Raw genomic sequence first — 27224 nt, forward strand, 5'->3', positions numbered from 1 at the left:
CATCTGTCTCAAGAATTTTATTCCAACCTCAATTGAATACCAAAAAAAAATCTCGATTTCCCACGACGGTGAAAGAAGCTGCGGCCATCTTCCCCGCCAACAAGCCGTCAGCATCTGGGCCCGGATCCAAGTCTCGGTGACACCAGAAGTAGCTCGTCGTGGCTCCGTGCAAACCTCAGCTCGGCTTCTTGAATCTTACGAGAACCCGAAAAAGTCCCCAAGATGGCGTCTTCAAATAAGCGCATCGCCAAGGTGACGGAGAGCCATACTATACGAGTTCCCCCCAACCGTCTGAGAGCCGAGTCCTGACTGTATTCCCGCCCCGCCGAACAGGAACTAGCAGAGTGCACCGGCTCGCCGCCTCCGGGCATCTCCATCACGGTCCCCGACGAGTCGGACCTGCACACCTGGCACGTTATCCTCGAGGGGCCCGAGAACACGGTCTACGCGGGCGGGCGCTTCGGGCTGGTGGTGTCGCTGCCGCCCGACTACCCGTTCCGGCCGCCGACCGTCACGTTCGCGACGCGCATCTACCACCCCAACGTGACCAACGACAGCCTGGGCAACATCTGCCTGGGCCCGCTCAAGCCCGAGAACTGGAAGCCGTCGACCCGGCTGGCCGGCGTGCTCGAGGCCGTCCGCCACCTCCTGATCGAGCCCCAGCCGGACGACCCGCTCGAGGCCCGCATCGCGGACGAGTACCGCGCCGACCGCGGCGAGTTCGACAAGAACGCGCGCACCTACGTCCAGCGCTACGCGAAGGGCCCGGTCAAGTTCGACGGCGCGACCCCGACCACCTCGGCCAAGCCCGCGGAAGAAAAGAAGGCCGGTGCCGGTGGGAGTTCATAGAATAATAGTTATATTTCCCCGAGGAAAGGGCCGGAGGGGAAGGGCGAGTTTCGCTCTTGGGTGGTGTGTGCGGCACACACCAGTTTGACTTGCTTGTTACAGCTGCCGCCGTATGTCTCAGCTATCAGGACCGCGGTATTCCCCGGATGTAGCGATGCTAGCCGGGACAGGCGAGTAGTCGAGGATCACGGCGAGGATGGTTGGCGGGGGTCCACCGCGGAAACGCCAACCGGTCTGCGAAACAAGACGCGTGCCACGTCTGACCCAGCTCTCTCTCGGGCTCTCTCAACGTGCACAAGAAGGCGTGGCTCTGTCAGTCAGGACTTTCTCGTCAAGGATGCTGAGCAGATCAAGGCGGCAAGAAGGCACATAAGATGCAGAGAACCAAGCCCTCACACCCGGACGTTGTGTGGGAGAAAAAAGATGACAAGAAGAGGGAGCTCGGCGGACTCGTAAATGCACCAGTAATACACCAAATACGCTGCATGTAGCCGACTTAGATGTTCCAACGTCTCCAGCTCTCCTCATGATATCCGTGTCGTTTGGGTCCCGGTTTCCCATGTTTGTATGAACAATACAATTGTGCAGCCTTGGGTGTGATGGCTCTGCTCGGTGATTAAGAACACAAGTGAACGACACCATCGTGGGGTTATATATATCTTTGTGTGATTGCTCATATACCGTGATCTCTCGCCATCTGGAAATTGCTATGCTTTTCGCTTCGTCTCTCGTATCCAGTCACGCTTCTTCTCCGGAATGAAGCAAATATTCGAGAATCAAGTAACTTTTTTTTTTGTCTTTGCCCTTCTCCTGTAGTGATGATTTCCGCGCCAATTGACTCGCCGCCCCCGATGCCATACCATGCCATGCTACTGTCCGTAAAAACCACCATAAAGAGATGTATGAAACCTGGCACCAGGTGGAGATCCCCCGTTCTGGGAGACATAAAATATGGACACCTTAAAATATATACAAGGTACGCAGCAATCCTTCTTCTCCCCCAGCTCGCCAAGCAGATCTTGCGTAGTCTCGCTAAATTAATTAATTGCACGCACGCTTGAGGAAAAGGAAAAAAAAATAAAAATAAAAAAAGCAAGACGGGGATCGAAGTCGGATACGCACCCAGCGAAGTGAAAGCGTCCCCGACGCGATGCATGTGACAAAGGAAATTGATGCAAGGAGCGAATGAAGGTCATGTTGCCGGTCAAGGGTTAACCTTAACCGATCAGGGTCGACGGGGGCCGGGGTGCACCCTAAACCACCTCGGCCGCCCGGACCTGCTCGCGATCTTTTCGCCGCCCAAACAGCGGTGTTCTCCGGCGGACGTCTTCGGGGTCGGTCGCCAGGTCTAACCCCAGGGCGTCGGTACCGAGCCGTTGTTTCGTCGTCGGCTGCGGACTGCTGTGCTCGCTGGCGGCGGCTTCCTGCTCGGCCTTCCACCTGCGGATGCCCTCGCGCCGCTCCTTCCTCCTCTCCTCGACCAACTCCTGGCTCAGGTGGGCGATGCCGTTGCGCCGCTTGTAGCACGTCTCGAGCAGCATGTTGCAGTCGACGATGCGCCGGGGAAACGTCTGCACCACGCCGAACATCTCCATCGGATCCTTCACCGCCTTGATCTCGCGCTCGCCGAGCTTGAAGATGGTCAGTGCGATGCGGAAGAGCGTGCGCGAGCCCTCGTAGAAGAACACGTCCCAGACGCGGAGCGTCGTCTCGATGGGCAGCGTCCCGATGAAGCAGGACATGAACCAAGCCGTCATGCAGAGCGTGATGGCGGGAAGGCGGTTGGGGTCGCTGACGCTGCCGGAATTCGCGCCGTGACCCGACTTCTGGCCTCGTCGTCCCTTATTCTTCTTGCCCGCCTCGAACTCGTCGCCGCCTATCTGCTTCCACACGCCGGGCATGGATTCCTTCAGGGCGACCATGAGAACGCCTAGGTCGACCTTGGATCCTTCCAAGCTCATCTCGTGGGTGCCCGGCAGGTAGACACGCGTGATCACGTTCAGGAGCCAGAATGCCTGCTCCTCGGTCTCCACAAAGAGCAGGAGGAGGCCTGCTAGGAAATTGAGAGATTGGCAATAGCCGATGCGCGGGTTATAGATGGCAAAGGCATGCAAGACGCGCCGCAGAGACGTGATAATCTCTGGCTCCGGCTGTGGCTGTGACTGACCGGGCTGGGATGTTCCAGGGGGCGGCGGTGGCGGCTTAAATCGTACGTTGTCGGGGAATGTCCGGTATAGGTCCTTTTCGATGTCCTCTACGATGACAGGCTTCAGCTCGCTTGGTCGAGACGGAGGGCCGGCGTTGTCCTGGTCCAGGCCAGCTCGCTGCACCAGCTGGTCGTAAACCCCCCGATGCTTGCTCAAGATCGCGGGTCCGCCGGCATAGTAGAACCAGGCGGCTCCCCTCCAGTCAGGGGGTATCCCTTTTCGAATGAACCGTTTCGTTTTTGCGCTGCGCGGTGGGAATCGATTCGGCCGATCCGTCATCAACGAGTTGTCTTTGAGAAACGCAATCCACTTCTTGCGCCTCCGGGCCAAGTACTCGGTGTAGGTCTTGTCCCAGGCGTCATACTCCTGGCGGCTGACGTTGGCGCTCGCCTTGCGAAATCCGTACCGATCTCGACTATCCGGGTCCTCCGGAGGTTCCTGTGGGAGCGGGGCCGTGACTACCGGCGTGACGGGGTTCGGCGAGGGCAAATCTGCTGTCGGAGGCTGTGCTTGCGCGGGCGAGGTTGGGGATGCCGGGGTGGGCGATTGACTGCCAATCTCCTTAGAGAGGCCTGCATCGCCGTCGTTATCCAGCAACTTGCCGGAATCGTGCTTCTCCATAGTATCCGATCCAGCCTTCTCCCGCCGCGAGGCGTGCTCGGATGCAAGGCCGAGGCCGACCGAATCCGGTAACGAGCTCGGCAGCAAGGAGTGTCGAGTCCTCGACTGTCTCGCGATTGGGCGGTCTGATTCCGGGATCGGGATCGGGACCGCTCGGGGGATTGGCAGGCTGTCGTTCATCGCCTCGAGCATTTTCTCCCTCAGCTCGCTCGCGCCGGAGTGGGAACTGGGCGGTCGTGAACCTCCCATCTCCGGCATATCCATATCGGGATCGGTCTCGGGGATGTCATCGTCGTCGGGAAACCTCATGCTGCGGCGGACGCTCTCGATGTCGGAGTCGTTAAACCCTCTCTCGTACATGCCCATCACGTCTTCCAAGCTGGGACCGTCATCTACGGAGGTCGCCCGCCAACTCCTCCTTGCATAACCGTTGATGATGGATTGCTCCGTGACACTGCTTGCCTTGGTCAAAACACTATTCCGATCGGTCCCACTCGCGGTGAAAAAAGTGCCTTGTGCCGTCGAAGAAGTGAACTGAGACCGAAAGCTGGACCGAGCCTCGTCGCCGGTCATTAACCACGGTAGCACCTCGCGAAGATGCGGATGGGGACCATTGTGGTTGTGCTGCGCTAGCGGCGATCTCGGAGAGGTGGGTGTTGGAGCAACGACGGCCGGAGTTGGCAGTCTCGAGGGATCGCTTTTCGGCGAAATGTCGAGCGGTTCGTGGCTCAGACGGGGAGGGATCGAGGAGGAGAAGGTGCTAGCCGTCCTAGAGGAAGATTCCGAGGGTTGACGACTCGGGGGGGAGGGATTCGGGACACGGTGGATGCCCGCTGGTGGGTGGGAACCGCCTGTTTGCGGCGGCGGCTGATCAAGCTGGGGTGGGTCGGTATAGAGCCGGTGTGCCGCCATGTGCCATGACGGGGCCGCGTCCGATTGCTGTGACCTGACACTAGTCTTACGCGGCCGCGAGAAGTTTTCCACCACCGCCACGCTATTAGGCTCTGTCGGCGTACCCTGCCGGCTTTCGTTGGGTGACCGTGACCCCATGCTGGAATCTCGGTCGGAGCGGGCTACTTGTTCATGTTGCCGGGTAAGCAACGGGAACCGTCTCGTCTCAACGGGCGATGTCTCTTCTGACTCGGGCGATTCCGGAATGAAGGGGTTGGAGGACAAGCCCGGAAAAAGGGACCGGGGCGGCGGTCGTTGCGTCGGGGTCGGCTCGGCTCTCGTTCTGTTGTTGGATGGAAAGTGTGAAATGGTTGGAGTCGGGCTCGGGCAAGGCCTTGCTGGCCGAGAGCTGTAGAAGAAGGAGTCGCTACGGGGAGAGATAAGGTCTGGCGGGACATGGGCATCGGATCTCAAGTCTAGCACAGGACGGCGGGGACCGGCATTGCCTGGCGGGGGAGTCTTTTGTATGCGAAAGGGCTGGTACTGCGCATGATGTCCGAGCGCATCGGCGGCATCAGCGTCGCCGTGTCGTCGCCAGGGTCGGAAGCCGGGCCAATGCTGCTGGTGTCTCGATTGAAACCGGGGCGGCGGGTGCGCATGCGGCCCCGGTCCGCCGCGTCTCGCATTGGGCGACCCATGATGCTGCTCAACAAAGGGAGATGCCGCTCCGCCGTCAGCAGCGCCGTCGGCCGGGGCGTAGTCGTCCAGCATTGCCGCAACCGTTGCGAGAGGAGACTGGCCAACGAAGCGGGCGGGGAGACGGCGAACATGCCATCGGGTGAAGGCTGAATTTTATTGTTTGATTTCCACTGGCGCGAGGCCCGGGTCCTATCAGCGCCAGGCAGAGGCGAGCCGGGGCCCTGATGCAGGTCCAGCACGGCAATGGAGCCGCTTGGCAACTGTTGAGATTAGTTAGTGCCGGGGCTGCGGCCTTGGATCCCGGTCGCAGGCCCGCTTCAAGCTTGGCTTTCGGGTTGCATACCATGGAAAACGAGCCCAAGTCTCATCACCCGACAGGGCGAGGAAGCTGAACGCACCACGGATCTCAAATGAGGATTGGCGAGGCCTTCAGCTTTGTTATGGTTTGTGCATCCGAACTGCTGATGCCGCCAAGAAGGTCCAGGCAGGCAGCCCGGGGAGCGGCCGCGCACCGACTGCCGGTGCTCTGCAATCGGCTCAGCTGCCCTTGCAGCACGATAAATTGCTGCACACGCAGGTCTCGCCCTTGATTGCACAGGGGTGCAGGGTGCCGTCCGTGCTGATGCAATGGTGCAAGGCGTGTCAGGCACACTCACAAGGATGGCGAAAACTCGCCAGAATGCGCGTGTGTGGCTTTACGGCGTTTCTCGCGGCTTCAAATACGGAAGAAGAGGCCTCATCAAGAGAAACTGGGCAAGTCAATTGAAGGTCTGGTGGTTCCCCTTGCTTCTGCCTTCGTTTGACTTCGGATGATGGACGAAGGAATAGCATGGCGAATGGGACCGGGGAACCGTCCCATTGGTGGGAAGCTGCACCTCGCGTGAACCAAAAGCAAAGCAGCAGCCTTGTCACAGCATCCGATTAACTAACTAGTGCTCAGCTTGGCGAACAAGTGCACAAGCGCAGAGAGACAGACCTGCCCGCTTCAGGGGCAAGAACAACCTGAGCTCACGTGTCTATTCGCCCGCAACCGGGCAAAATATGGATCAGAAATACGGAGTGGATGGAGAAGGAAACTGAAGATAAATAATAATAATAATAAAATAGAGAATGTAACCAGTTCGGAAATATCCATAGAGCACTTAGAAATGAGCATCTTGTGTCGACAAAAAGCGAACTAACAAACTAACTACATACAACCTCCTCGTCTCCGAAACGCCCGTACTCCGTACCCCGACTCGCACTTCTGGGCCCACGCCGCAGCTGGGCTATGCCTATACAGGTAGCCAACTCCTGGCTAGCATCAAGGCCTCCTTGCTCTTACCCCAACCTTGTCCCGCTGAAAGAATATTCGATATTCCTTCCAGAATTCGCATCTCAGTACCCAACTCCTGAGCCTTGGACAGGGGGTTAGTTAGTGTACTTCGGAAACATGTCGTTGCAGCCGGACCAGCATTTATCCCTCGTTTTGACAGTCATAATCCACTTCGTCAGCAGAAAATGTTGAATGCCTCTCATCCGATGCATTTATAGGGGTTGCCGGTCTATCTGTTACACAGCCGCCAAATGAACAGTCTTCGCTGCACGCTGCAAACACTAATTACGCAGCATAGCTTTCGATTGCACTTAAAGCCCATCATTCCCGTTTGTAGGCCAGCTGTGGGATGGGCTGCCAACAAGATCACACAAGGTTCGGTGACTCGATTTAAATCTTGACATAATCCAGAATTACATAGTAGACGGAATAACTAATTGCAGCAGGCTATTGATTTTGGGGTCACCGGGCAATTGCGCAACGGTGCAGGGTAAGCCTTGAAACTACGGAATAGTGCACATACGGCCAACCAACAGCAGAGTGCCTACTACGAGCAAACGGTAGGGACACACTTCATGTATCAAGGGCAATTTCGGTTCTGTCTAGCTCAAACAGCATTGATTAAGGGGACATCGAGGTCGAAAATGACGACGTTTGCCGATTATTTAACAAGCTCTTAGTGTAGATTGCGATCGCGTCTGGAGGCGGCAGCGACGGCGGGAGCGAAGGGTTCTTATTCATTCTATACATACACTAGTTACATGCACAGCCTTATGACGACAGTGCACGGATACATTCACTAGGAAGATGTACTAGCTAGGGCCGAGAGCACAAGTCATCTCAGGGTACACGTTGCCACTGGCGAAGAGCAACAACCTGGATTTCTGATGTGTATGGCACTGCTTGACTCTGCGATATTGCCGTGTCGCGTCTCGCGACCGTCAGACACCGAAACCAGCCCACGTATCGTCGACACCAATGTGTCTCTTGCCTTTCTTCTTCTTCTTTTTTTTTTTTTTTCTTTTTTTTGCAGATTCGTGGCTCCTCGGTTTACACGGAGTTAGGGAACAAAGCCCGGACTGCGATATTTCAAGAGTCATGATGCATCTCAGAAGTGCAAGACCCTCGCTGGCCACTTTTTCGATGGGTAGAATTACGTAGCGGACAGCTGCGGTGTTCAAGCCCTACCCAGAGGGTACTGTACAGTGGCCCATTGCTCTCTTGCCACACGGCTTTATATGGAGTAGAACGCTGAGCCTGCGTGCTCATTGCAGCGTCTCAACAGGAGGCGCGTTTCCTCTGCAACAGGTCCAGATCTGCGACAATTCAATAAAGACACGGCCCGAGGAAGCAGAGGGTTGGTTTCTGATCGCTTTTCGCCGCTGGAAACAATCGCGTAACCAAGTGCAGATACCAGTAAGGACCGCCTTGGCGGACAGAACAAGCTGCTGGTTCTTTCGGGGTGGTTTCCAAGCGTATGAAGTGGAGAGCGCTGGGCAGTCCCAGAAGCTGGGGGACAGAGAATGCTCTGGAAAGCAGTTGGAAACGGGAGGCCCACCAATCAGGCGGTCAAGCTCGCTCGCCTACCTGTAACTACACTGTATTCCGTAAGTACGGAATACATGCACTCCTGACAATGCACGAATGCTGGGCGCTGCAAAGCGACAGTACGCGCGTGTACATGCCGTAGTCCGTACAGTAGTGTACATACAACCCGTACCCCGGTCAGAAATCAAACTTGGATGTTGTCGCTCAACCAGCCCCCACCATGAGCTTCCCCGCACCCGCGCCCCCTCCCCCCCTTCGCTGTCGAGCTGAGGTGCTCTCCCCTCAGTCCCCCTTCTCCGCAGGAGCAGCAGCAGCAGCTCTGCTGTGCCACACCTGAGCTGACCGTGGGAGGTACGTACTTGTACAGTACCGTACGGTCAAGACATCCCAGCCTTTTTGCCAGTCCGCGCCCCCGAAAAAGCGCCCTCCTTCTCTCCTCTCTCCTTTCCCACCCAGCACATTCCTATCAATCTGCTATCAAAATCCGCCCTCCTGCACCTTCAAACACCTGTGCTCTCTTCAATTGACTCTGTTTTAAGCCCGTTTCCCGCAATGTCCGGCCGTAAGAGAAAGCAAGACGAGGAGGAAGAGCTCGTCTCGCTCCCCAGCGATGACGAGGAGGAAGAAGAGTAAGTGATTCTCCTAGCTGTCGCATTACATCCCCAATGGTGTCACTCCTATCGCCCACGAAACGCGACGATCGCCAGCTACACAGGCGCAAACCCTGTCTTGCGCCGCACGCTCTGTGTATTTGCCGGTTACATCTCGGCAATGCGCATTGTATGGCGCGTCCTCGCGAGTGGAAAGGGCGTCTCGCGTTGCGATCTCGTGGTTGGTGGAGACGAGTTGCTGACATGATGTTCGTAGGTATGTAGAGGACGAAGAGGACGAAGAAGAGGCGGACGACGATGAGGAAGATGAGGACTTTGACGAGGAAGCTGAAGGTGAAGATGGCGATGAAGAAGACGAGGAGAACGCCGCCCCAGGTAAGCTTTCCGATTGAGCCTCATCAAATCCACTCTGGGAACGCTGTCGGCTTGGCCGAGGTCGTCCCCCCGAACCCTCTCCCACTTTCCTTTCCCACACACGCTCTCCTTTGGCATTGGCGGCCCGGCTGACACTCTTCCTTCCAAGAACAAGCGCCTCCCAAGAAGAAGCTAAAAACGGCCGCTGCCGACGAAGCTTCCCTTGAGAATGGCACCGCCGCGAACGGTGACGGAGAGGACGAGGAGGCTGAGGGCGAGGAGGAGGAAGAGATTGACGAGGAGGAGGAGGAGGAGGAGGAGGACGGAGAGGAGAATGGCGAGGAGGAGGAGGCCGAAGGAGAGGAAGAGGAAGAGGGCGGCGAGGACGAGACGGACAAGGTGCCTGCAAAGGCCGTCGGTAAGGTCGCCGCCGCCGCAGGCGAGGACGCTGAGTCGAAAGCCGCTGCTGCCGGCGGCGACGAGGAGGACTGAGCGGTTTCGCATCTCGCAGTCCTTCTGTGGCAGCCAAATGGCCCTGTCTATCCCCTTCCTCCCGCTAAATTGCTCTGTCCACCGGCTGGGTCATCATCATTATCATCATCCTTGCCCTGCCCTCTTCAACACCTCATAGGCTTGTGCCCTGCGGCTGGTTTGTTTTTCTACCAGGAAAATGTTCTTCTGTGAGCCGTTCACTGGGTATGGATCAATCAAGTTAGAATCAGACAGTTGAAGGCCGTGGAAAGGTTTGACAAACAATTTGAGCCTCCTCTTTCTCGACCCACGTATTTAAGCCCTCTCTCCGACTGACCTGCTTTCCTCCATCCTTACCCACCGGGCCCTCTCTGCCGGTTACACAAATTGCGCAGGCAGTTGAACTCGGCCCTCAAGCAGGTCTGGGGCGTTCGCGTGAATTTGTCGGTTGCTGTTTATGGTTGAGTTTTTTCGTGTCTCCTTCTTCCCAAGAAAAAAGGGTACCTACCAAGAACTAGAGCTACAGCCACCGCCCTTTCCTGATTCTGAAATTTCCTTCGAAGCGACTGCCCCGTGCTCCACTCCCGGTGCTTTTTTGCCCTTTGATGTAGAGTCACTGAATGCAATGCTTGGGTACCGATTATGCCCATATTGGGCCTCTATCAATTGGGGGCTGCGGCCCATTGGCTAACAGACGACGCCCATCTCAACTCCAAGATCGGATTCTACTTGCACGCTTCTTCCCTTTTGAGCATCCAGGCTCGCCGTAGCTGGGAGTAGATCCGACGCACGGTGATCTAGATGCAAATGCCCTAGCCGCAACAACTCTATCAGGAACTCAAAAGAGCCAAGATGTCCGACCCCAGGGTCCAGCAAACTCATTCTCGAGGTGGGCCGTAGCCGAGGTTAACTGAGTTCATTGAGAAGGAGGCAGAACCTGGTCGCTCATATGGCCCGGCGCACGAAACGGCAGGCGAGAGTGGTTCCACAAGCAGACGACTCAACCCTGGAGGGTTTCTGGACAATCCCCGAGTGAGAACGGATAAATACTTGGCCAAAGCAGAACAAGACTCGCGTAGCGCTCGCTGGTCAGGAAGAAGATCGAGCGACATCGTACCGCTACGGCCCGATGGTTGAACTGATACAGGTTTTTCGATTCAAGTTGGAGGATTATAGTGAATTTTTAGGATTTATGCATATACACCGCCGGACATTCCTGGGTATCAGCTCATGGCCGTGCCCGCCCTCCCGCCAACTGTTGACCATGGACCGCTTCGCTTCGCTTCCCAGATCAGAGGTTTTTTTCTGATCCGGGCCCTTCCGGTCTGGATTGTGCCTGCAATCCCTCCGACGGCACGGCAGACTCGGTCTGCAGCCCGCTCTGGGTCTCGGCTTCGGCCTGGCATTGCGACTGTCGAGACCTGGAGCTTTTCGCAAGGGCAGACGGCGGTGTCCCCCGCGAGTTGCGCGATGGTCCGGCGGCAGTTGCAGTTGCAGTTGCGGGTGCCGGGAACTGCGCATAGTATCCTTGCACCAGTACCTGGTCGCCTGGCAGCTGCCGGGCGCTCTGCTCCTGAGGTGGAGGTGCGTAGTACCCAGTGTACAAAGCAGCCGGCTGAGGCGGCGCAGGACCGGTTCCCTCAGCCGTCTGTGGGGGAATCTGGGTCATAAGCGGGACCGGCTGTTGTCCTGGCTGTGTGCCTGCCCGCGGCGGGACAAATGAGAAAGGGTAGCCATAAACCGGGTATGGTACGCCCTGATACCCAGCGCCAGCGTGGATCGGCACCCTGACCACAACCGTTCCCCTGCTTGACCTATTCAACCGATTTGTCATGACACAAGCGTCAACAAAGAGCACGAAATGTATGAGCAGTAGAATGCAGTCGAATGCGAGCAGGACATGTTGAAAGGTTGTGGTCTGGTCGTTGAGCCGGTAATACGCGTTGAGAAATGACGTATAGACGACGGCAGCAAGAACCACCAGCCAGATGATGAGATGGGCAGCAACGAGCGCCCCGGGATGCAAGCCCTCGTTTCGGCGAGAGAAAAGGGTCTTGAGGAATTCAAGGGTCGTTACCACGATCGCAAGCCCCGCACCGCCGCCGGACAACCCGAATTCGTAATCCACCGCGCCGTAACCCAAATCGGACGAGTCGTACGACGCGACCCGGAAACCGAGGGCGATGCCGATGCCGAAGATGACAGCGCAAACCATCAGGGACAACAGGAGCAGCCCCAGTTTCGTCTTGTGCCACCAAATGGGGCTTTCCAAGCGTTCGGTTTCGACATGGTCATGCAGTTGGTCTACCGGCAGGGAAGCGGGATAGATGGCGTGCGGTGGGGGAAGTGGCAGCCAGGTGTTTAACGACTCTTGATGAGAAGGTGGCAATGGCCTGGATGAGGGAGACGATGATGGCTGCGTCTTTGTCTCCTGTTGCCTCCCATGCTGGGGCTGGCTTTGGGCTTCCACATGTTGCGAATCACGAGTCTCTGCGCCGGGATTTAACTGCGCAGCCCTAGACCCATTGGCAGAGGCATCGTCGCCTGTCATCCTCGTCCCGTCCTTGATCGAGTGCTATTCGCGCCGTCCTGAAGAAACTGAAGATCCTGACGCGGAGATCGAAAGCACGAATCCGAAAGGTATACGAACGGGGGAAAGCGAGGGTGGTTGTAAACATAAAAGAAACGAGTGACGATGGTCAGACAGAGCAGCAAAGCAAAAAGGACCCGGGAAGGGACAGGCAGCAGCAGTTTAAAATTCCATCCAGACCGTGGCTGTCGAGACGCTGCCTCCTTAGCGGGCTTGGCATTGGCCCAAAGACGAGCGAAAGCGGGAAGGGCGTTTGCAAGGGTCCTCCATATTGAACCTAGTTCCTGGCCCCCAAACGCGAGGGTAGGGTAGTATCGCAACTCTTCCAGGCCATTTGAGTTCTTGCTAATAGGACGCCGGAGTTAATGAAATCTGGTGTGAGAAGGCGTTCCGAATATCGCAAGAATATTGCTCGTACGGATAATAATAATATTATATCTGAAAGCGCTTGCGATCAACCTACCTCGCTTCACCAATTGGCTTGGCCCAGGCAGCCGGCCCACACACTAGTTCCTCGCAGGGAAGATGTCACGCAGCAATGCAATGCTGCAAGTTGTCAAGAATTATTTCTGGTGAGCGCTGCTGTGGGAACATGAAATAGCAGGAGAATTGCGATGGGCCCTTGCCTATGCCCACGAAGCTCTGTATGTCTACCTCCTGGAGAAAGGTGAGAGAAAACGCACCGTAGAGCCGGACACACGTCGTTGGTAGGGTTTCGGTAGTACTATTCGCGCTGAAGAACGACAACCAACCCCATGATTCCAAGCATGACTGTCTTTAACCAAGGATGTTCTGACAGCATGATGGTCACGTATCCCACAAAGGGCACGTATCCAACAACGCTCCTGAGAGCACATATCAGCTTCCAAAATGCGAGCACAGGCTCGGATGCGGTGAACTTACCCGACGATGTCTTTCCTGTTCAGATAATCCTGCCCGCGAGCGTAGAGTTCGGTATCATCTGCTGCATTGTTGTCCCCCTTTGTAAGAAGTTTCGCGTCTGGCCTAGACGCTGCTGTCAGTACCACCCACGGATCTCAGCAGCTAACCGGGCGTAAAGCCGAGGTCTGATCGGTTAGACGAACCCAGTCCCAAACTTCCTCACTACCCGGTGGACGATGGGGATGTCCTTTCCCTTCACATTGTACACAACGACCTCGCCGACGTTGGTCTCGGACATGAGATTGCGATTCCAGAGGAGAAGCAGGTCGCCGCGCTGGAATGCGGGTTCCATGCTGCCAGACAAGACGACGACAATCGGGGAGGGGGAGTCTGTGATGACCGAAAGACCTTTCCACATCTGCGGCAGGAAGTCAGCCATGGACAAGACGAGCTGGACCGAAATGTCCACGGAAGCTGCGGACACGAGTAGAACCTACCATGAATGCGGACGATAGGATTAGCCCAAAGTTCATGAGCTGCGCCGCAGCTTGCCGCGGGTTCCCTAAGCTTGACAGCATCCTGAAAGGCTATGTCGTAGTTTTTAGAGGCCGGGAGCGAGGTTGTGGTGCGAAGTTGTTGCGGCTCTCCGAAGCTCTGTTGACAGGCGACGGATGCGATGTGGTTGTCGGCAAGCAGCAGTGACCACCGTGTTGAATTGGCGGCCGGTGATTGGGATGCGCCCAAAAATAATGTGGGGCAGTGGTAGGCCCACACCAAGCTTGCAGAACAACCCCACTTCTCCAGAGCACTCCGTACAGGTTACTCGGTACGCTTAGGGGGGGAGTTATGTGATCACTAGCAACTGGCTAAGCATGCAGGCGCTGCCGGAACGGGCAAGTACATGGAAGCAAGGCTTGCCGATGCAAAACTAGAATATCAATGGAGCGTGAGAGCTTAGACTAATTTACACTTTTAACCTATTCTGAATCAATAAACGTTTCCTTAGATGTCTATCCAAATACCTGTCTGTTATCTCAACCTCACGTATGACCGTACATACACTAAATTCATCCCTCCCATCCCGATTCTTGATCATTTGGGCCACAATACTCAGTAAGCAACACTTTGATAAGCTGTCATTACTTCAATTGGAAGACCTTACGACATGATGGTGGACAGGTTCGTTGCTTACGCGGCGGGACTCGTGAATTGAGAGCTGAGTAAGTTAATCGATGTCCCAACGTCAATGTTGACGACAGCTCCGGCGCCGATGTTCTTTGTCGCCAGCGTAGCGGTGGCGCGTACGATTCCCTAATCGAGGGGTGAGCTGCAATGCGCTCTGGCCTAATCGATGAGCATGAGCAGGCTCAGCAGGCGAGAATTTCGGGCAAGCAAGATTCGTAATTTTGCCTTGAGCTCATTGCTCATTAATAAGCGGATAGATTGGTGCTTGGTTGGAGGTGATGCTAGGTCGGGTGTTGGTCACACAATAATACCACTTTAATATCCTGATGTGCAAGGGCATCTCCAACCGCCTCACAGCTCCTCTTAAATTCATCACCGCTGCTAGCAATAGATGGCAGTTACTACACACAGTCTCGTTTGGTCAAGACAAAAGCACCACGAGACAATTGCTGGCGTACAACGTTCAGGACGATGCTGGAAGTGACATCATCCACTGAAATTGGCGCAGGTTCTTCCTCCTGTGAAGCTTGGGTTCAGACAGCCCCAAGCGGGGCAAGCAGGGGCAGACAGGGGCAGGCAGGCGGGCCCTGGAGGTCGTTGTCTTCAGCCCCACGCTTCCCGCATCTCGATACCATACATACCATGTAGAAAGGTGCTTGTCTCCACAGCAGGTGACGGGGATCGAGGTGCATCATCCAAAGGTCAATGCTGAAGTCGCTCACCAGAATCCGACCGAGTATACCCGATTCCCAGTTTAACCCTCCGCTTCTGCTTGAGCCGAATGAGGCTATGCTTTTATCTCACGTGGCCTGTTTAGAACCATACCCGGTGCAGGAGCAGTTGATTGCTGCGTCGAAGCGCTGTCCAAGTGGACGCCTGAAGGCGTTCGCCTTGATTCGTTGCGTTGGCAACCATTTTGACCAATCCCTTGCCTGATGACGGCTTACGATTTCAATGCTAGAGCCTAGCGGAGATCATAACCCAACATTCAAGCCCTGCGAAGCCTGGTTTACCAACTAGGCTGCTCTGCCGGCCGAGAAGGCATATGATTAGTCGATGTTCGAAGCGTGGCAGCGCCAGCTTCACCTTCTGCATGTACAAAGTGGTGTAAAGCCGACTGTCTCGGGCCTTTGGACACACGGGAAAGCCTAGCACAACAATTCACGCCCATGTGAATTCATGACAAGGCAAAGAGGGCACTGATAACAAGTGCTTGGTAGAGGTAACGTCAACCCAATGTCTGAGTTCCAAATCCGTATCCCGCTTGCAAACTGAACCATCCAATTGAAGATGGGTCAGGGACGGAGGGCAGCCTATCGCGACAATCCCAGCCCACCTTGTTTCTTTCCCGGCGGTTGATGTGTGATGCCAGTGTTGTCCCAGGCACACACACGCGCACCTGGGTTGCCTTGCCCCACTGTGGCCGGAATGCTGGAATAAATTGATCAATGAACCCCCACACTTTTGCCTGTTTCCCTCCTTCTCTCTCCCTCCCCCGTCACACAATCCAAAGGGTCGCAAAGCTGTTGCTGGGGTTGTCTCATGAGTTTTTCTCTGGGATAACTCCGCCCGGGCCCCGTCAATCTTTCTTTTGTGCATCCTTCTTTTCGCTTCGGTATCTTCTGGTCCTTCGTTTTCTCTCGTCACTCTTTATCAAGTCGAAGCAGCGGCGATCGTCCTTCCCTTTGCCGCGCTTCCCACTGTCCCGCAGGCTTTAGGCACCAGTACGAAATCCTTCCGTCTCGCTACGGCCGAGTACCGCCAACGAACCGCAGACTGCCACCATGTTCAAGCGCTCGTTCCGAAGCCGCGACGCCAGCGTCTCTCACCGAGAGGCTGCCTCGACGGCGATGGATTCACAGCATCGGGTGGACAAGTCGACGAGGCTGACGAGGAAGGGTGCCTCGCGGGATCCGCAGAAAGTGTCGAGATTGCAACGGTCACTCAAGGACGAGGAGTCCTCGCGCCTGCGGCCCGAGCAGGCGAGGCTCGCTGACAAGGCCCTCGCCCCCTCGCCCATCGTCACCCTGGTGGTGGGCCGGGATGCGCGGCTGTTTGCAGCGCACGAGGACGTGCTGTGCCAGGCGCCATTTTTTGAAAAGGTCCTGCGCAGCACGTATGTCGATGCGCAGAACAAGAGGATCATGCTCCCGGACGAGGAGCCCGAAGTCTTTAGCGCGGTCCTCGAGTATCTTTACAAGGGCGACTACTACCCGCGCCTGCTCCACAATAAGCAGCGCAACACTTGGGAACTCGAGGACTCGCTGCCCCGTCGGGACACGCCACAAACCTCCCCGACGGTTCACGAATCACCAAAATCCGGAGGTGGTCGCGCAGGCCAAACACCCCAGACCCCTTCGGCTGTCGAGGCGACCGTGTACCTCTCGAGCATCGGTCAGCACCTGCTCCGCGACACTGTCATCTACTGCACCGCGGAGCGCTACGGGCTGGAGGAGCTCAAGAAGCTGGCGCTGCGGAAGCAGGGGCTGCAGTCGGGCATCGACGTCGGCACCATCCTCCGTAGCGCGCAGTACTGCTACGCTAACACGCCCGACTCGGACAGCCGCCTGCGCGCCCATTACCTGGCGCTCATCATCCGGTGCCGCAAGACCTTCAAGCGCAGCGGCACCATGCAGGCCGAGATGGAGAAGTGCGGCAGCGACGTGTACGGCGAGGGCAGCGGCAAGCTCTTCTTCGACCTGTTCGTCGCCATGTGCAACCACCTCGACGACGTCATTGAGGCGAGCAACGCGCGGACCCCGAAGACCATCTGAGAGGCATAAAACGCCGTACACCGAGGCGTAACAACGAATAGGTTCCCGGCGTCCTCTTTCCAGGGGTAATACGGCCAAATGTCCCGACAGGCTGGAGGACCAGGTTCAGTCAGAGGTTGTGTCTTTTTTCTCTCCTCTGCATCCGGCGTTTGGGTCTTTTCCTCACCGAAGCTCCCGGCATCTTGCATCAGATTGGAGCACCGTTTGGGAGATCTTTCATTCACCTGAAACATCTTCACTTCTTATGAGGTTGGCCGACCAATTTTGCATTCAGGATCTGCGGAGCGAGAGGGGCTTTAATGCCGATACACGATGTGGGTATGTCCAGAAAGACACACGCAGCTCGCTGCCCCTCTGCTGTCTCAGTTCTTCTTTCTTGTTTTCGTTTGCGATTTGGGGATGCTGGGCTGGTTATGATCTCCACCGAACCCCGGCGTTTCTTTTTTTGGTCCTTTCTGAACCCTGTCAGATTGGATGGCGTCGTCGCTAGTCGAACGAATCGCGAAAACGACGTCGGGGGAAAGGGAAATCGTTAGCCAGGTATATACGGGCTTTCTGTCAAACTCGGCGTCCAACAACAGCGAAAAAGATACCACGTCGTTGAGAGTGGCCGCACCTCGACATCCAAACCCTCACCAACCATGAACTGCTTTCCGTTTCTTGCTTTTTGTCTGCTTAATCTGGGGTTTATCAGGACGCGATCGGGCGATGACATCTCAGCTTTTCTGTCTTTTCTGGCGTTCGCGGACGTACAAGGCTGGAGTCGGAACCACACACCCCTCAGATTGACCAATGTGGCAGCGAGGAGGAGCAAGGAAAAGGGGGGGAACAAAAATGGTCCATCCCTTCCTCGGCAGCTCCAACGTGCCGCGCATCGATACCACTCAAGTGCGCTCGGCCGCACATGCTTTCTTTTGTCAAAAACAACACAGGCAGTTCGGATGATCATGGTTGGGAATGAGGGAAGATGGGGGGGAACCCTAAACGCAACAACCCCCTGGCAGGGAAAAGGGAGAGCCTGCATGGTTGCCTGCAATAATTCGCCGCGCAGGGCAGGGCGGTCATTCGTTTCTTTTTTCTTGCAACGATTGATGATGATGACGACCTTCACTTCGTGACAACCCCGGTCTCGGGGCTTTTATATCATCGGGTTGGCATGGAACTGTTGGTTGAGCTGCCCCTAGAGGGCTGCTCGGCAATAATCCTGCCGATTCCGCAAGGCTCTGGACGGCCCGCTTGAGGGGCTAGGTAATGGGAGAATTTCGGCCACCTCCAAAACTCCGCTTCGCTCTCTGATCATGATTACAATGTTTTGTTGTGTGCTTGTACTGCCGTCTCACGTAGCCCACCTCACCTTCAAGTCTCCAAACTCCACTGTCAACCCCCCTTTGGCTTTCTTTACGGGCCTCGCCGCCATTGCGTGCACCTCCACCTCCCAGTCCTCCAGCCGCTCCTGCCCAAATACCCAGCAGATCTCTCGGAGCGGCACCTTCGTCTCTCCCCCATTACCGTCCTCCAACACCCGGTACACCCACACGCCGGTTCCGTTTCCGTCCTTGTCCTTCTCGATAGAAATGGTCGTCCACCCGGTCTCGGCACCCGTCCCCATCCCCGTCTCTGACCGGCTCTGCCCGGACGCCCCGGCTGGCAAGAGGTCGGCGACGGACCAGTCGGCCCAGTTGTCGCAGGAGACGGTGGACAGGCGCGGGCGGCCGTTGTAGAACTCGATGCCGGACTTGATCCACTTTGGTGGCGGGGCAGCGGCAGGGGAAGAAGCTCTGTTGTTGTCGTTGTCGTCGTCGTCGTCGTCGTCGTTGCGCCGCTGGCGGAAGCTGAGGAGGATGCCTCCTTGGTCGTACTGCTCTTGCGGGGTGAAATTGAGCGAGAGGCGGGCCGACAGGAAGGAGGTCAGCGGGCCCGAGTGGCGAAGCGACGTGGCGCCGGCGGGAGGGAGGGCAATCGGGGCTGTGACGGGGGAGGAAAAAGAGGTTCCCGTATGTTAGTAGACGCTATGGTTGGCTACGGTGCTGGGTCTCGGTGTCTTTCTGTGTTGTTCTTCGCATGGATCTGAGTGGTGGGTTTGGGAGTAAGAGTCATTCACCATTGAAGACATCGGTCGTGGGAGGCTTGCGCCAGATGTCGGTGCCTGGGTCTGCAGTGATAGTGAAGGTGTTTGTCGGAGCCATGATGATGAGAGTGACGATGGGGCTGGTTCAGGTGCTGAACAGTTCAGTGGTAGATTAAAAGGTAGTCTGTGAGCAGAGGAGAGAGGAGTTGAAGGACAGACGGCTTTATTACTGGTCCGGCTATTTATCTCGCCTACTCCGTTCTTCGCTCATACAATAGCTTCTACCGTATAAACCTTCGCGCTGGTCGCCGACGACCTCTCGAGTCTTCCCTGCCGGTAAAGGCAACTCCGCCAGTGACCCCTCAGTGAAGCGGAATGCGCTCTTCTCCACTAGCAGATGAGTCATGGGAGGTGCGTCTCACGATGACCCGCGGACCCGTCTTCTACGGTGTTGGGCTAGACTATCAATTTCAGATGGATGAGCTTGGCTGGCAGTCGCTAATTTGTTTCTTCAGGCTCACGGACATTCGATGTATACAGCGTACAGAGGAATAACTGCACATGACCGTTACTTTGGGGCAAGGTAATTTTGGTGGGGCAGTACCTCCGTAGACGCGATCAAATGGGAAGCGGGGTCATCCACATCCAAAAACCAGAGCTCAACAGTCGAGTCGAACCTTTGCCCTCCTCCCGCTCTAGCTGACTCAGCAGTGGCCCACTGATGGGTTTTTTCGTGGTTCCTTCGCACCCCGCTTGGCTAACTGCGTTTCTTTTCAAAAATTCGCACCCCACCAACAGACGGGCGTCCGACAATTTCGTCGCCATTATCGCAATACAGGGCCCTTTTCTCGCCAATCACACAATATCCCCTTGTACATCGGCATCAGGGGATTCGCGTCCTGGGGTACAGCCGTTGTTGGGGATCGCGATCAATTTTATAACAGCCCCAGGCGAGCTCCGGGCGGAGCACCTTCGGCGGGCGCTTGGTGGGGGACGAGCCCAGCTTCCGGTCATTGCCTGGCTCCATCGCTCATCTTTACCCGTCTTTTGCTTCATCACGGCTTTCCATGAAATAAATTCCCAGGAGACGACCGAGAACGAGAGCCCCTGTTGCGAACATCATATCTGGGCCCGGAACTCACAATGTCTTCGGCACCCACCATCAGAGCCGGCGGAGCCCCCGGCAAGGCCAAACCCAAGCGGAAGCCAAACTCGGTCCGCCGGATCATGGAACAGGAGCAGCGTGTCCGGGAGAAGTCTGTCGCATTGGCCTCGTCCGCGGGCGCCCAGGCTGCGAAGCCAGCAACATCTGGCGCGGTGTGCAACAATCCAGAGTGCGACAAGTCAGACGTCCGTGACGGAGCCTGCCAGAACTGCGGCCGCGTGGTGTGGGAGAGCAACATTGTCGCCGAAGTCACGTTTGGCGAGAGCGCCAACGGTGCTGCTGTTGTGCACGGTAGCTATCTCGCAGCAGACCAAGGCTCGGTCCGGCCGACCGCGCCTGGTTTAGCTTTCCGCCGTGTTGCCGGCGCAGGCGCGAGCGAGGCCCGCGAGCGGAGCCTCAGGGAGGCCAGGCAGCTCATGAACCAGTTCGCGCACCAGCTGCAAATCGCACCCCACGTCGCCGAGAAAGCATTCCAAGTGTACAAGTTTGCTTCCAACAGCAACTTCATCCAAGGCCGTCGGAAGAATACCGTGGCGGCCGTCTGTATTTACGCAGTATGCCGGAAGGAAGACAACAACAAGGTCATGCTGATCGACTTGGCCGACATCATCAAGACCGACGTCTTCCTGCTCGGCCGCAGCTACAAGGACTTGCTCAACGCCCTGCCCGACATGAAGGACGGCACCAAACCCATCATCATCGAGGACCTCATCTTCCGCTTCGCTAGCAAGCTCGAGTTCCTCCACGACACCAACAAGGTAGCCCTCTCCGCCATCCGCATCGCCCAGCGGATGCGCCACGACAACATCACCCATGGCCGTCGACCCGCCGGTATCTGTGGTGCCGCCTTGATCATGGCTGCACGAGCCCACAACTACCGCCGCACGGTCCGAGAGGTTGTCTACATTGCCAAGGTCACCATGGCCACCTTGCAGGAGCGCATGGAGGAGTTCGCCAATGTACCCTCGGCGCAAATGACGGTTCGGGATTTCCACGAAGCCAAATCGCTTCCGGAGGCTTCGCACGACCCTCCGTTTGTCTACAAGCAGTCCAAGGAGTGGCAGGAAAAACACGGCAAAAGGTCGAAGAAGAGAAAGGCAGGCTCCATCAGCAGGGACAGCAGCCAACCAGTGACAGCACCGGGACAAGACAACCCTGAAAAACGCCAGAGAACAGAGGCAGCCCAACCAGAGGTTGATTCCGTTCCGATTGACCCAGCACTCCGGGACCAGAGTGCGTCCTCTGCAGCCACTGAAACACCCGCTCCCGGGGTGGATGGAGATGGTTTCGCGGTCCCGTACCGGAGACCCACCCAGGAAGACCTTAGCATCGCCAACGCTGCGACGGCAGAGGTGGATGGGCAGCTCGAGAACCTGGCCAACGAGTTTGGCGATCCCGAGGACGAGGAGGGATCAGAGGAAGTGGACCCGAGCAGCGAGATAGCCATGGCTGCAGCTCAGGGTATCCAAATACCCGGCATGGAGAATATGAAGATCAAGCAGAGGGGGGGTGCCGGGAACGGGGCCCGGACCGCAGCAGCCGGGGCCGGCAGAAGCAGAAAGAAGCCGACCTTGCCCATTGACGAGGAGTGGGAGCTGGATGAGAACAACCTTGAGAAGGAGGTGCAGGGACACCTTGAAGATCCCGCCATGATTGGCGCTTCTGCCCTTGTGCGGCAAGACATTGAGCAGCGGCGGGAGCAAGAGGAGAGGGCCCAAGCACGTCGGTCACTTCCTCCGCAGCCCGAGGCCCAAAGGGATAGCCCCGCCCCTCCCGAAAGCGCCGAGACGAACCAACAAACCGACTCTGCCCCCATCAACCCCTGGGTTACCCCTCGATCCAAAGTTTCGGACGATCCGATTGTCCACGAGGACGAGTTCAAGGACGATCCGGAGGTCATGTTCTGCAAGCTCCCCGAGAAGGACGTGCTGCTCAAGGAGATGATCTGGGCGAACCACAACAAGGACTACATGCGCAAAGTGCAGCAGAAGATTTTTGAGGCCAAGGTGTCGCAGAACAACCCGCCCAAGCCGAAGCGCAGCAGGGCCCGGAAGCCGCGGATCGGGGAAGGCCAGGCGACGCCCGCCGGGTCTGCCACCGAGGCGGCGCAGAACATGCTGCGGACGCGGGCCATCAGCACCAAGCTCGACTACTCGCGCATGGGCAACCTCTTTGAGTTCTCCAAGTCGGGGCCCGGCAGCACCTACGGCGGCGCCAGCTCCGTCGGCAGCCGCAGCGCGCTACCCAGCAGCGCGGGGAGCGACGCCGGCAGCGACGCCACCGAGGATGACGGTGCTCGAGCTACGACGCCGGCCACGACCGCGCCCACGGATCCGGCCACTGCGCGTGAGAGGGTTGCCAAGGCGCTCGCCCCTCCCGAGGAAGACGAGCAGGAGGAGGAGGAGGATGAGGAGGAAGAAGAAGAAGAAGAAGAAGAAGAAGAAGAAGAAGAAGAAGAAGAAGAAAAAGCTGGTGGGTTCGATGAAGAAGAGGCCTTCCAAGATGATAACTACGGCGAGGAGGACTTTGACCCATTCGGGGATCACAATGGCGAAGAGGATTATGAGGAATGAAGAGGACATGGGGACCGCCATTTTGTAAGGTACTTACTGGGAATCTGGAGTTCATGGGCATACGGTTCTGGGATGGCTTGGGCTCTGTTCCGATACCCGCTAACGTAAACATGTTGCATTCCATATTATGTAGAGTGATGCTGTGGGCGACCATTAGAGGCGTCGTACATGACGTCGCCTCGCGCATAACATAATTGAGGCTCTCGAACCAGAACGATGCTCTCGGGCCATTCGTTCCTGCTCGCTGTGAAGGTGCAAAGTGTGAATCCATTGCGGCCCTGCTCTGGTAGTGTCTTTTCATTTGCTGGTGACGGAGTTCGGTTCTACACTACGATATAGTGAAAATATCACATCACCACACTATAAGGTAACTATATATAAAATCGCTTCTTTGCAATCACCAAAAAAAAAGAAAAAAAACCAATTCAGGGCGAAGTGGCTGCCGACCATGACTTCAGCGGGGGGACGCGAAACACTCGGACGCTCATTTCTCTGTTGATGCAGATATTTATAGAGGTACACGCAAGATTCAAATCTACGTTTGAATACCACCCCAAGTCTGCGATACTCAAGTCTGCGAATGCCATAAGTGGACGAGGCCCTGGGATTGTTAATGCACTCAAATACGCAGGGATGGCCAGACCCGGAGAACAGAAGCCTACGTTAACCTAGCGATAGCCCGCTCGAGGTCGAGTCCATCTCGGTCTGGCGGTGGAAATCTGTGAGGCGAAGAGAAGGGAGGAGCGCCAAATCAGGAGCGAGAAGGGAAAAAAAGAAGGGGCAGGCAACCTCCGGGGCGGAAATGGATGGTTACTGGAGGATGGAAGCTTCCAGTGCGCCGTCTGTTCCCTTCAGGTTTCCATGTTTTTGACGAGGCAGCGTTCATGAGCATAACCTTTTCTTCGGGAAGGGGCATCTCCTATAGGAGGGACATCAGTTGACTTCCTCACTACACGGCTGCCGTTAGCTTTGAGCTTAACTAGGAGCAAGCTCTACAGGGGTCTCAGATCAAGCAATGTGTACTGTGTGTAATATTGTAATTACACCATCTTTCCCTGTTGTACGGAGCGGAATGATTCGGGTTGTGGTAAACTGGGGAGGCGCTAGTCACAAAGGCTTGAGCAGTTGATGTTTTGACTTATTGATGCACGCAGAGGCTGCTAAGAGACACGGGAGGGGACAGGACTGTTTTCAATTATATAAACGGCTCTTATCCGTCGGTGGTGTCTCCGCGGCCCGGGGAGACGGGCGTTGCCAGAGAGTAGTGCTGCTGATCCGAAGATGCAACAATTCTCGATCGGTGATCGGAAAGGGGCGCGCGAGATCCGTGTGGCTGGCTTTGGCTGCCCTTCGATTTATTCGATGTTGTGTGGGCATTGTCTTGGTTGCAGCTGTCCTTGATTTGGCAACGCTCGAACTGCGTGTCTCAGGCTTGTCTCAAGAGAAGCCCAGTGGTTAGTCGCAAAGGATGACGAGAAGACCAAACAAAAGGGAGTGCAAGTACTAGTGTATGTATTCCGTGACCCGTACCGGACACCACTAGAATCGGTCCGATGTGACCGAAGACCGTGCAGAACTACGGCGGGATGATGCCGAGAAAGTGCCCGATTGCTGGGTCCACTTGCCGGCCCCGTAAGGTGGGGAGCTCGGCGCCATTCTTCGATCGAAGTGCTAAGAATAGCCCCCTGATCTGGCGGGCATTTGGGGCCTCGGCGTGCTCTGTGGGGAAGACCGCACTGCAGGGCTGCAGAACGCGGGGTAATATTGCCATTATTGCTGCCATCTTTGGTTCTCTTGTCTTGTAATCCGTACACCCTTGCCCTGATCCTGGGGACATTGTCTTCGAGCCCCGCACAGCGCCAAGGAGAGTGTCAAGACAACTGCTTATCAGCGCAGCAATTGCACATAGCATCACCGCGCTTGATTCAATTAATTGTTTGCCTTGGTTGCTCCCTACTTCATCTGAGAAGCAGCAGATAGCTACCCGTAGGTGGTCTTCGCGTAGGCGGTCCAATGCCACGAACAGGCTTCTGTATGGGACGCACCCCAAACTGAATTTGTTGGGGGAAGTTCGCATCCAAACCAAGGTTGCATGCTAAACGCCGAGCATCCGCGTCGCCAATCGCCAATTCCTCGTCTTAGTCAGACCATGGGACAGAGAGTACCAAGCCTTCTGGCCGGACGATTCATTTCGGCAACAAAACATTTCTTTGTGTTCGGTTTAGTGAGTTGAGAGCCTTCCGGGATGGCTTTGTTATCTATGGACTCAGAAGGAGGCGTCAACCTGGCTGCGATTAAGTCGGACTTATTGTTCGGAGTTGTACGGTATAACCTCATTTTTAATACGAGCAGGATCATGTAGGCCGTTGCCTCCGGTTCGGGGTCCGGACAACCTGCAGCCTGACATGCCGGGCTCTCTTTCCTTATCAGGAGAACCCCCCACCATTTCTCCCCTGCTGCTTCTACACTACGTTCCCCGAATCCCGACTCGTGGTCCCCGATCCAGAATTATCCTCTGTGTTACCTTTCTTTCGTCCTCAGTTTGGTAATCTCCCGAACCCCCGTCAGTGGGTTTTTTTTTCTTTCTTTCCCACCATGATAGCGACAATATCGACGAGAACAACAACAACAGTAACAACAACAACAACGACAACCGAAGCCAAAACTACGTTCACAATGACTTCGTATATGCCGACCGTCACAGCCGACGCGACACCACAGCCCGCTAAATCGGCCCTCCTCCCACCGACCTCCATCCCGCCGCCGTCCGAATTCCTCGCCCACCTCCCCCAGGAAGCCGTCTCCTCCCCGACCGCCCTGCGCTTCCCCGCCGCCTGGCGCTGCGGCACCTGCGCCAACCTGCACAGTGTCCTGGTCCTCCTGGCAGGGCCCACAACGACAACGTCGGCGGCGGCGGCGGCGGGTCATTTGGGACGCCGTCGAGGGGAAGAAGACGAAGAAGAAGAAGACGACGACGACGACGAGGATGAGGGAAAGGAGGGCTCCCATCACCGCCACCGTAACGACCACCACCACCACCACCACCACCACCACCACAACCGGCAGCTCTGCCCCTGCGGCCGCCCCGCGCTGCAGGCCGTCTACGACCAGTTCGGCGAGCTCTACCTCTTCTGGCGCGACGACCCGGCCGTGTCGGACTTGAGCGTGCCGCGGATGGCGGAGGAGGCCCGGTGGCGGGTGCGGACGGCCGGGGCGGACGGGTGGTTCGGCGGCTGGTCGGCTTCGGGCCGGCTGCTCTGATGGAGAAGTCTTGAAATATGCGGAGGCTGGGGGCGTGGCATCTCGTAAGATTTTTTTTTTCTTACTCTTTATCGGATTCCCCCCCCCCCTCTCCCCTTCTTTTCTTTTTTTATGTTCGCTCTGTCCGAAGACCACTCCGATGATTTCTTTTTCTTCTTTGTTCAAGTGATGACGAGGGTCGACGGGCGGTGAAGTGCAGTGCGGGCTGACAGGCGGCGTAGAGTCGTTGAATGGTAATACCGCAAGTGATGGGCCCGTGGGCTCAATCGAGTTTGTAACGAGTGTGCCATGAGGGCGCGGGCTCATACATGGCCGCCTGCTTCGTGGCGTTTTTTTGGCTCAAGGGGGTGGCCGGCGTACGGTTGGGATAATTAGGGCCGTGATTCGATACCCGGCGCTCATCAATGCTTATTTGATTTTTCCTGGTTAGCTTGGCCACGTTTGGGCGCAGCTGAGTATATCTCATCTCTTGATTTGATTCTTTCAAGATGACCTGAGCCTGGTCTTCATAAATGGCGCCGGGAAGCTCTGTAGCACGGGCGGGTGTGCGAAGTCCACATGTTCTTGTCAAATGATTTACTCGGTAATAAATACTAGCTGAATCTCAACCTCTCATAATTTCGATACCTGGACGGGTTACAAATTACGAAATACGGTTACCTATTCCGTACCCATGTGTGTAGTCCATACATCAGTTGAGCCAGCGGCGACTCGTTCAGCATTGAGAAGTGAGGCTTTCATATCGTACGTTACATGTTACAGGATTTGACCACCAGTGGGTCAGATAGACCAGGGTTCGTGATGGAGGTCTGGTTGTAGTAGTCAAAATAGTTCAAAAGATCGATATCCTCTATCAACGTTTACTGGCCCTGTGGCTCTGTATAAGAAGAGGATAGGCACAAAGAACCCACCGTTTGCAGACTCCACAGGGCAGTTATCTTATCTAACCTTATATGATGGACGCGTCCGTTAATACGTACTACATCAAGTGCCCCGCCCAGAAAAGAAAAAGCAGTGCCTGTACTACAGGCTCCAAATAGCTCCCAATTTAAGCTCTCTTTCTACACTAAATATCCAATTGAAAGTAGTAGTATTATACCACTACTATGGTGTCTTATATATCGTCTGTACTCGTTCTATATGGGCGTTTTCTAGCCGTG

At 56.2% G+C, this 27224-nt stretch overlaps 10 protein-coding genes across 10 annotated transcripts; 6 read left to right on the forward strand and 4 right to left on the reverse strand.

The window, feature by feature from the left end:
- Window positions 1-222: 222 nt before the first annotated feature.
- On the forward strand, window positions 223-849 carry P884DRAFT_202232 (ubiquitin-conjugating enzyme/RWD-like protein; the record flags this gene model as incomplete). The annotated part of the gene is made up of 2 exons (XM_069438406.1): window positions 223-252; window positions 334-849. The coding sequence occupies 2 exons, from the start codon at window positions 223-225 to the stop codon at window positions 847-849; spliced, it is 546 nt and encodes a 181-aa protein (XP_069297105.1).
- Window positions 850-2102: 1253 nt separating this feature from the next.
- Window positions 2103-5339, reverse strand: P884DRAFT_201797 (uncharacterized protein; the record flags this gene model as incomplete). Its single annotated transcript, XM_069438375.1, has 1 exon — window positions 2103-5339. The coding sequence occupies one exon, from the start codon at window positions 5337-5339 to the stop codon at window positions 2103-2105; it is 3237 nt and encodes a 1078-aa protein (XP_069297106.1).
- A 3179-nt stretch (window positions 5340-8518) lies between these two features.
- P884DRAFT_292577 (uncharacterized protein) lies at window positions 8519-9883 on the forward strand. Its single transcript, XM_069444172.1, has 3 exons — window positions 8519-8759; window positions 8998-9116; window positions 9265-9883. The coding sequence occupies exons 1-3, from the start codon at window positions 8683-8685 to the stop codon at window positions 9585-9587; spliced, it is 519 nt and encodes a 172-aa protein (XP_069297107.1). The 5' UTR covers window positions 8519-8682; the 3' UTR covers window positions 9588-9883.
- Window positions 9884-10857: 974 nt separating this feature from the next.
- P884DRAFT_278160 (uncharacterized protein) lies at window positions 10858-12117 on the reverse strand (the record flags this gene model as incomplete). Its single annotated transcript, XM_069443157.1, has 1 exon — window positions 10858-12117. One exon carries the CDS (start codon window positions 12115-12117, stop codon window positions 10858-10860), a length of 1260 nt encoding a protein of 419 aa, XP_069297108.1.
- A 763-nt stretch (window positions 12118-12880) lies between these two features.
- P884DRAFT_278161 (uncharacterized protein) lies at window positions 12881-13616 on the reverse strand (the record flags this gene model as incomplete). Its single annotated transcript, XM_069443158.1, has 4 exons — window positions 12881-13001; window positions 13060-13161; window positions 13242-13456; window positions 13536-13616. The coding sequence occupies 4 exons, from the start codon at window positions 13614-13616 to the stop codon at window positions 12881-12883; spliced, it is 519 nt and encodes a 172-aa protein (XP_069297109.1).
- A 2391-nt stretch (window positions 13617-16007) lies between these two features.
- On the forward strand, window positions 16008-16997 carry P884DRAFT_270294 (uncharacterized protein; the record flags this gene model as incomplete). Its single annotated transcript, XM_069442333.1, has 1 exon — window positions 16008-16997. One exon carries the CDS (start codon window positions 16008-16010, stop codon window positions 16995-16997), a length of 990 nt encoding a protein of 329 aa, XP_069297110.1.
- A 191-nt stretch (window positions 16998-17188) lies between these two features.
- On the forward strand, window positions 17189-18158 carry P884DRAFT_29187 (uncharacterized protein). Its single transcript, XM_069444127.1, has 2 exons — window positions 17189-17315; window positions 17467-18158. Exon 2 carries the CDS (start codon window positions 17639-17641, stop codon window positions 18113-18115), a length of 477 nt encoding a protein of 158 aa, XP_069297111.1. The 5' UTR covers window positions 17189-17315; window positions 17467-17638; the 3' UTR covers window positions 18116-18158.
- Window positions 18159-18267: 109 nt separating this feature from the next.
- Window positions 18268-19272, reverse strand: P884DRAFT_260438 (uncharacterized protein). The gene is made up of 2 exons (XM_069441449.1): window positions 19099-19272; window positions 18268-18962 (listed from the first exon to the last, which is right to left on the reverse strand). Exons 1-2 carry the CDS (start codon window positions 19181-19183, stop codon window positions 18334-18336), a joined length of 714 nt encoding a protein of 237 aa, XP_069297112.1. The 5' UTR covers window positions 19184-19272; the 3' UTR covers window positions 18268-18333.
- A 581-nt stretch (window positions 19273-19853) lies between these two features.
- Window positions 19854-23015, forward strand: P884DRAFT_292582 (uncharacterized protein). The gene has a single exon (XM_069444173.1). It carries the CDS (start codon window positions 20209-20211, stop codon window positions 22801-22803), a length of 2595 nt encoding a protein of 864 aa, XP_069297113.1. The 5' UTR covers window positions 19854-20208; the 3' UTR covers window positions 22804-23015.
- A 2464-nt stretch (window positions 23016-25479) lies between these two features.
- P884DRAFT_300333 (uncharacterized protein) lies at window positions 25480-26064 on the forward strand (the record flags this gene model as incomplete). The annotated part of the gene is made up of 1 exon (XM_069444755.1): window positions 25480-26064. The coding sequence occupies one exon, from the start codon at window positions 25480-25482 to the stop codon at window positions 26062-26064; it is 585 nt and encodes a 194-aa protein (XP_069297114.1).
- Window positions 26065-27224: the final 1160 nt, after the last annotated feature.

The sequence above is a fragment of the Thermothelomyces heterothallicus genome, assembly GCF_042370625.1.
Source record: "Thermothelomyces heterothallicus CBS 202.75 unplaced genomic scaffold P884_scaffold_13, whole genome shotgun sequence".
NCBI lineage: Eukaryota > Fungi > Ascomycota > Sordariomycetes > Sordariales > Chaetomiaceae > Thermothelomyces > Thermothelomyces heterothallicus.

Bases quoted from the DNA above. Each gene is read 5' to 3' on its own strand.
- P884DRAFT_292577 (XM_069444172.1), top strand. From the start codon at position 8,683: ATGTCCGGCCGTAAGAGAAAGCAAGACGAGGAGGAAGAGCTCGTCTCG. The intron at 8,760-8,997 runs GTAAGTGATTCT...TGATGTTCGTAG, and splicing joins GATGACGAGGAGGAAGAAGA to GTATGTAGAGGACGAAGAGG. The intron at 9,117-9,264 runs GTAAGCTTTCCG...CTTCCTTCCAAG, and splicing joins CGAGGAGAACGCCGCCCCAG to AACAAGCGCCTCCCAAGAAG.
- P884DRAFT_29187 (XM_069444127.1), top strand. From the start codon at position 17,639: ATGAACTGCTTTCCGTTTCTTGCTTTTTGTCTGCTTAATCTGGGGTTT.
- P884DRAFT_260438 (XM_069441449.1), bottom strand. From the start codon at position 19,183: ATGGCTCCGACAAACACCTTCACTATCACTGCAGACCCAGGCACCGAC. The intron at 18,963-19,098 runs GTGAATGACTCT...CCCCCGTCACAG, and splicing joins CACGACCGATGTCTTCAATG to CCCCGATTGCCCTCCCTCCC.
- P884DRAFT_292582 (XM_069444173.1), top strand. From the start codon at position 20,209: ATGTCTTCGGCACCCACCATCAGAGCCGGCGGAGCCCCCGGCAAGGCC.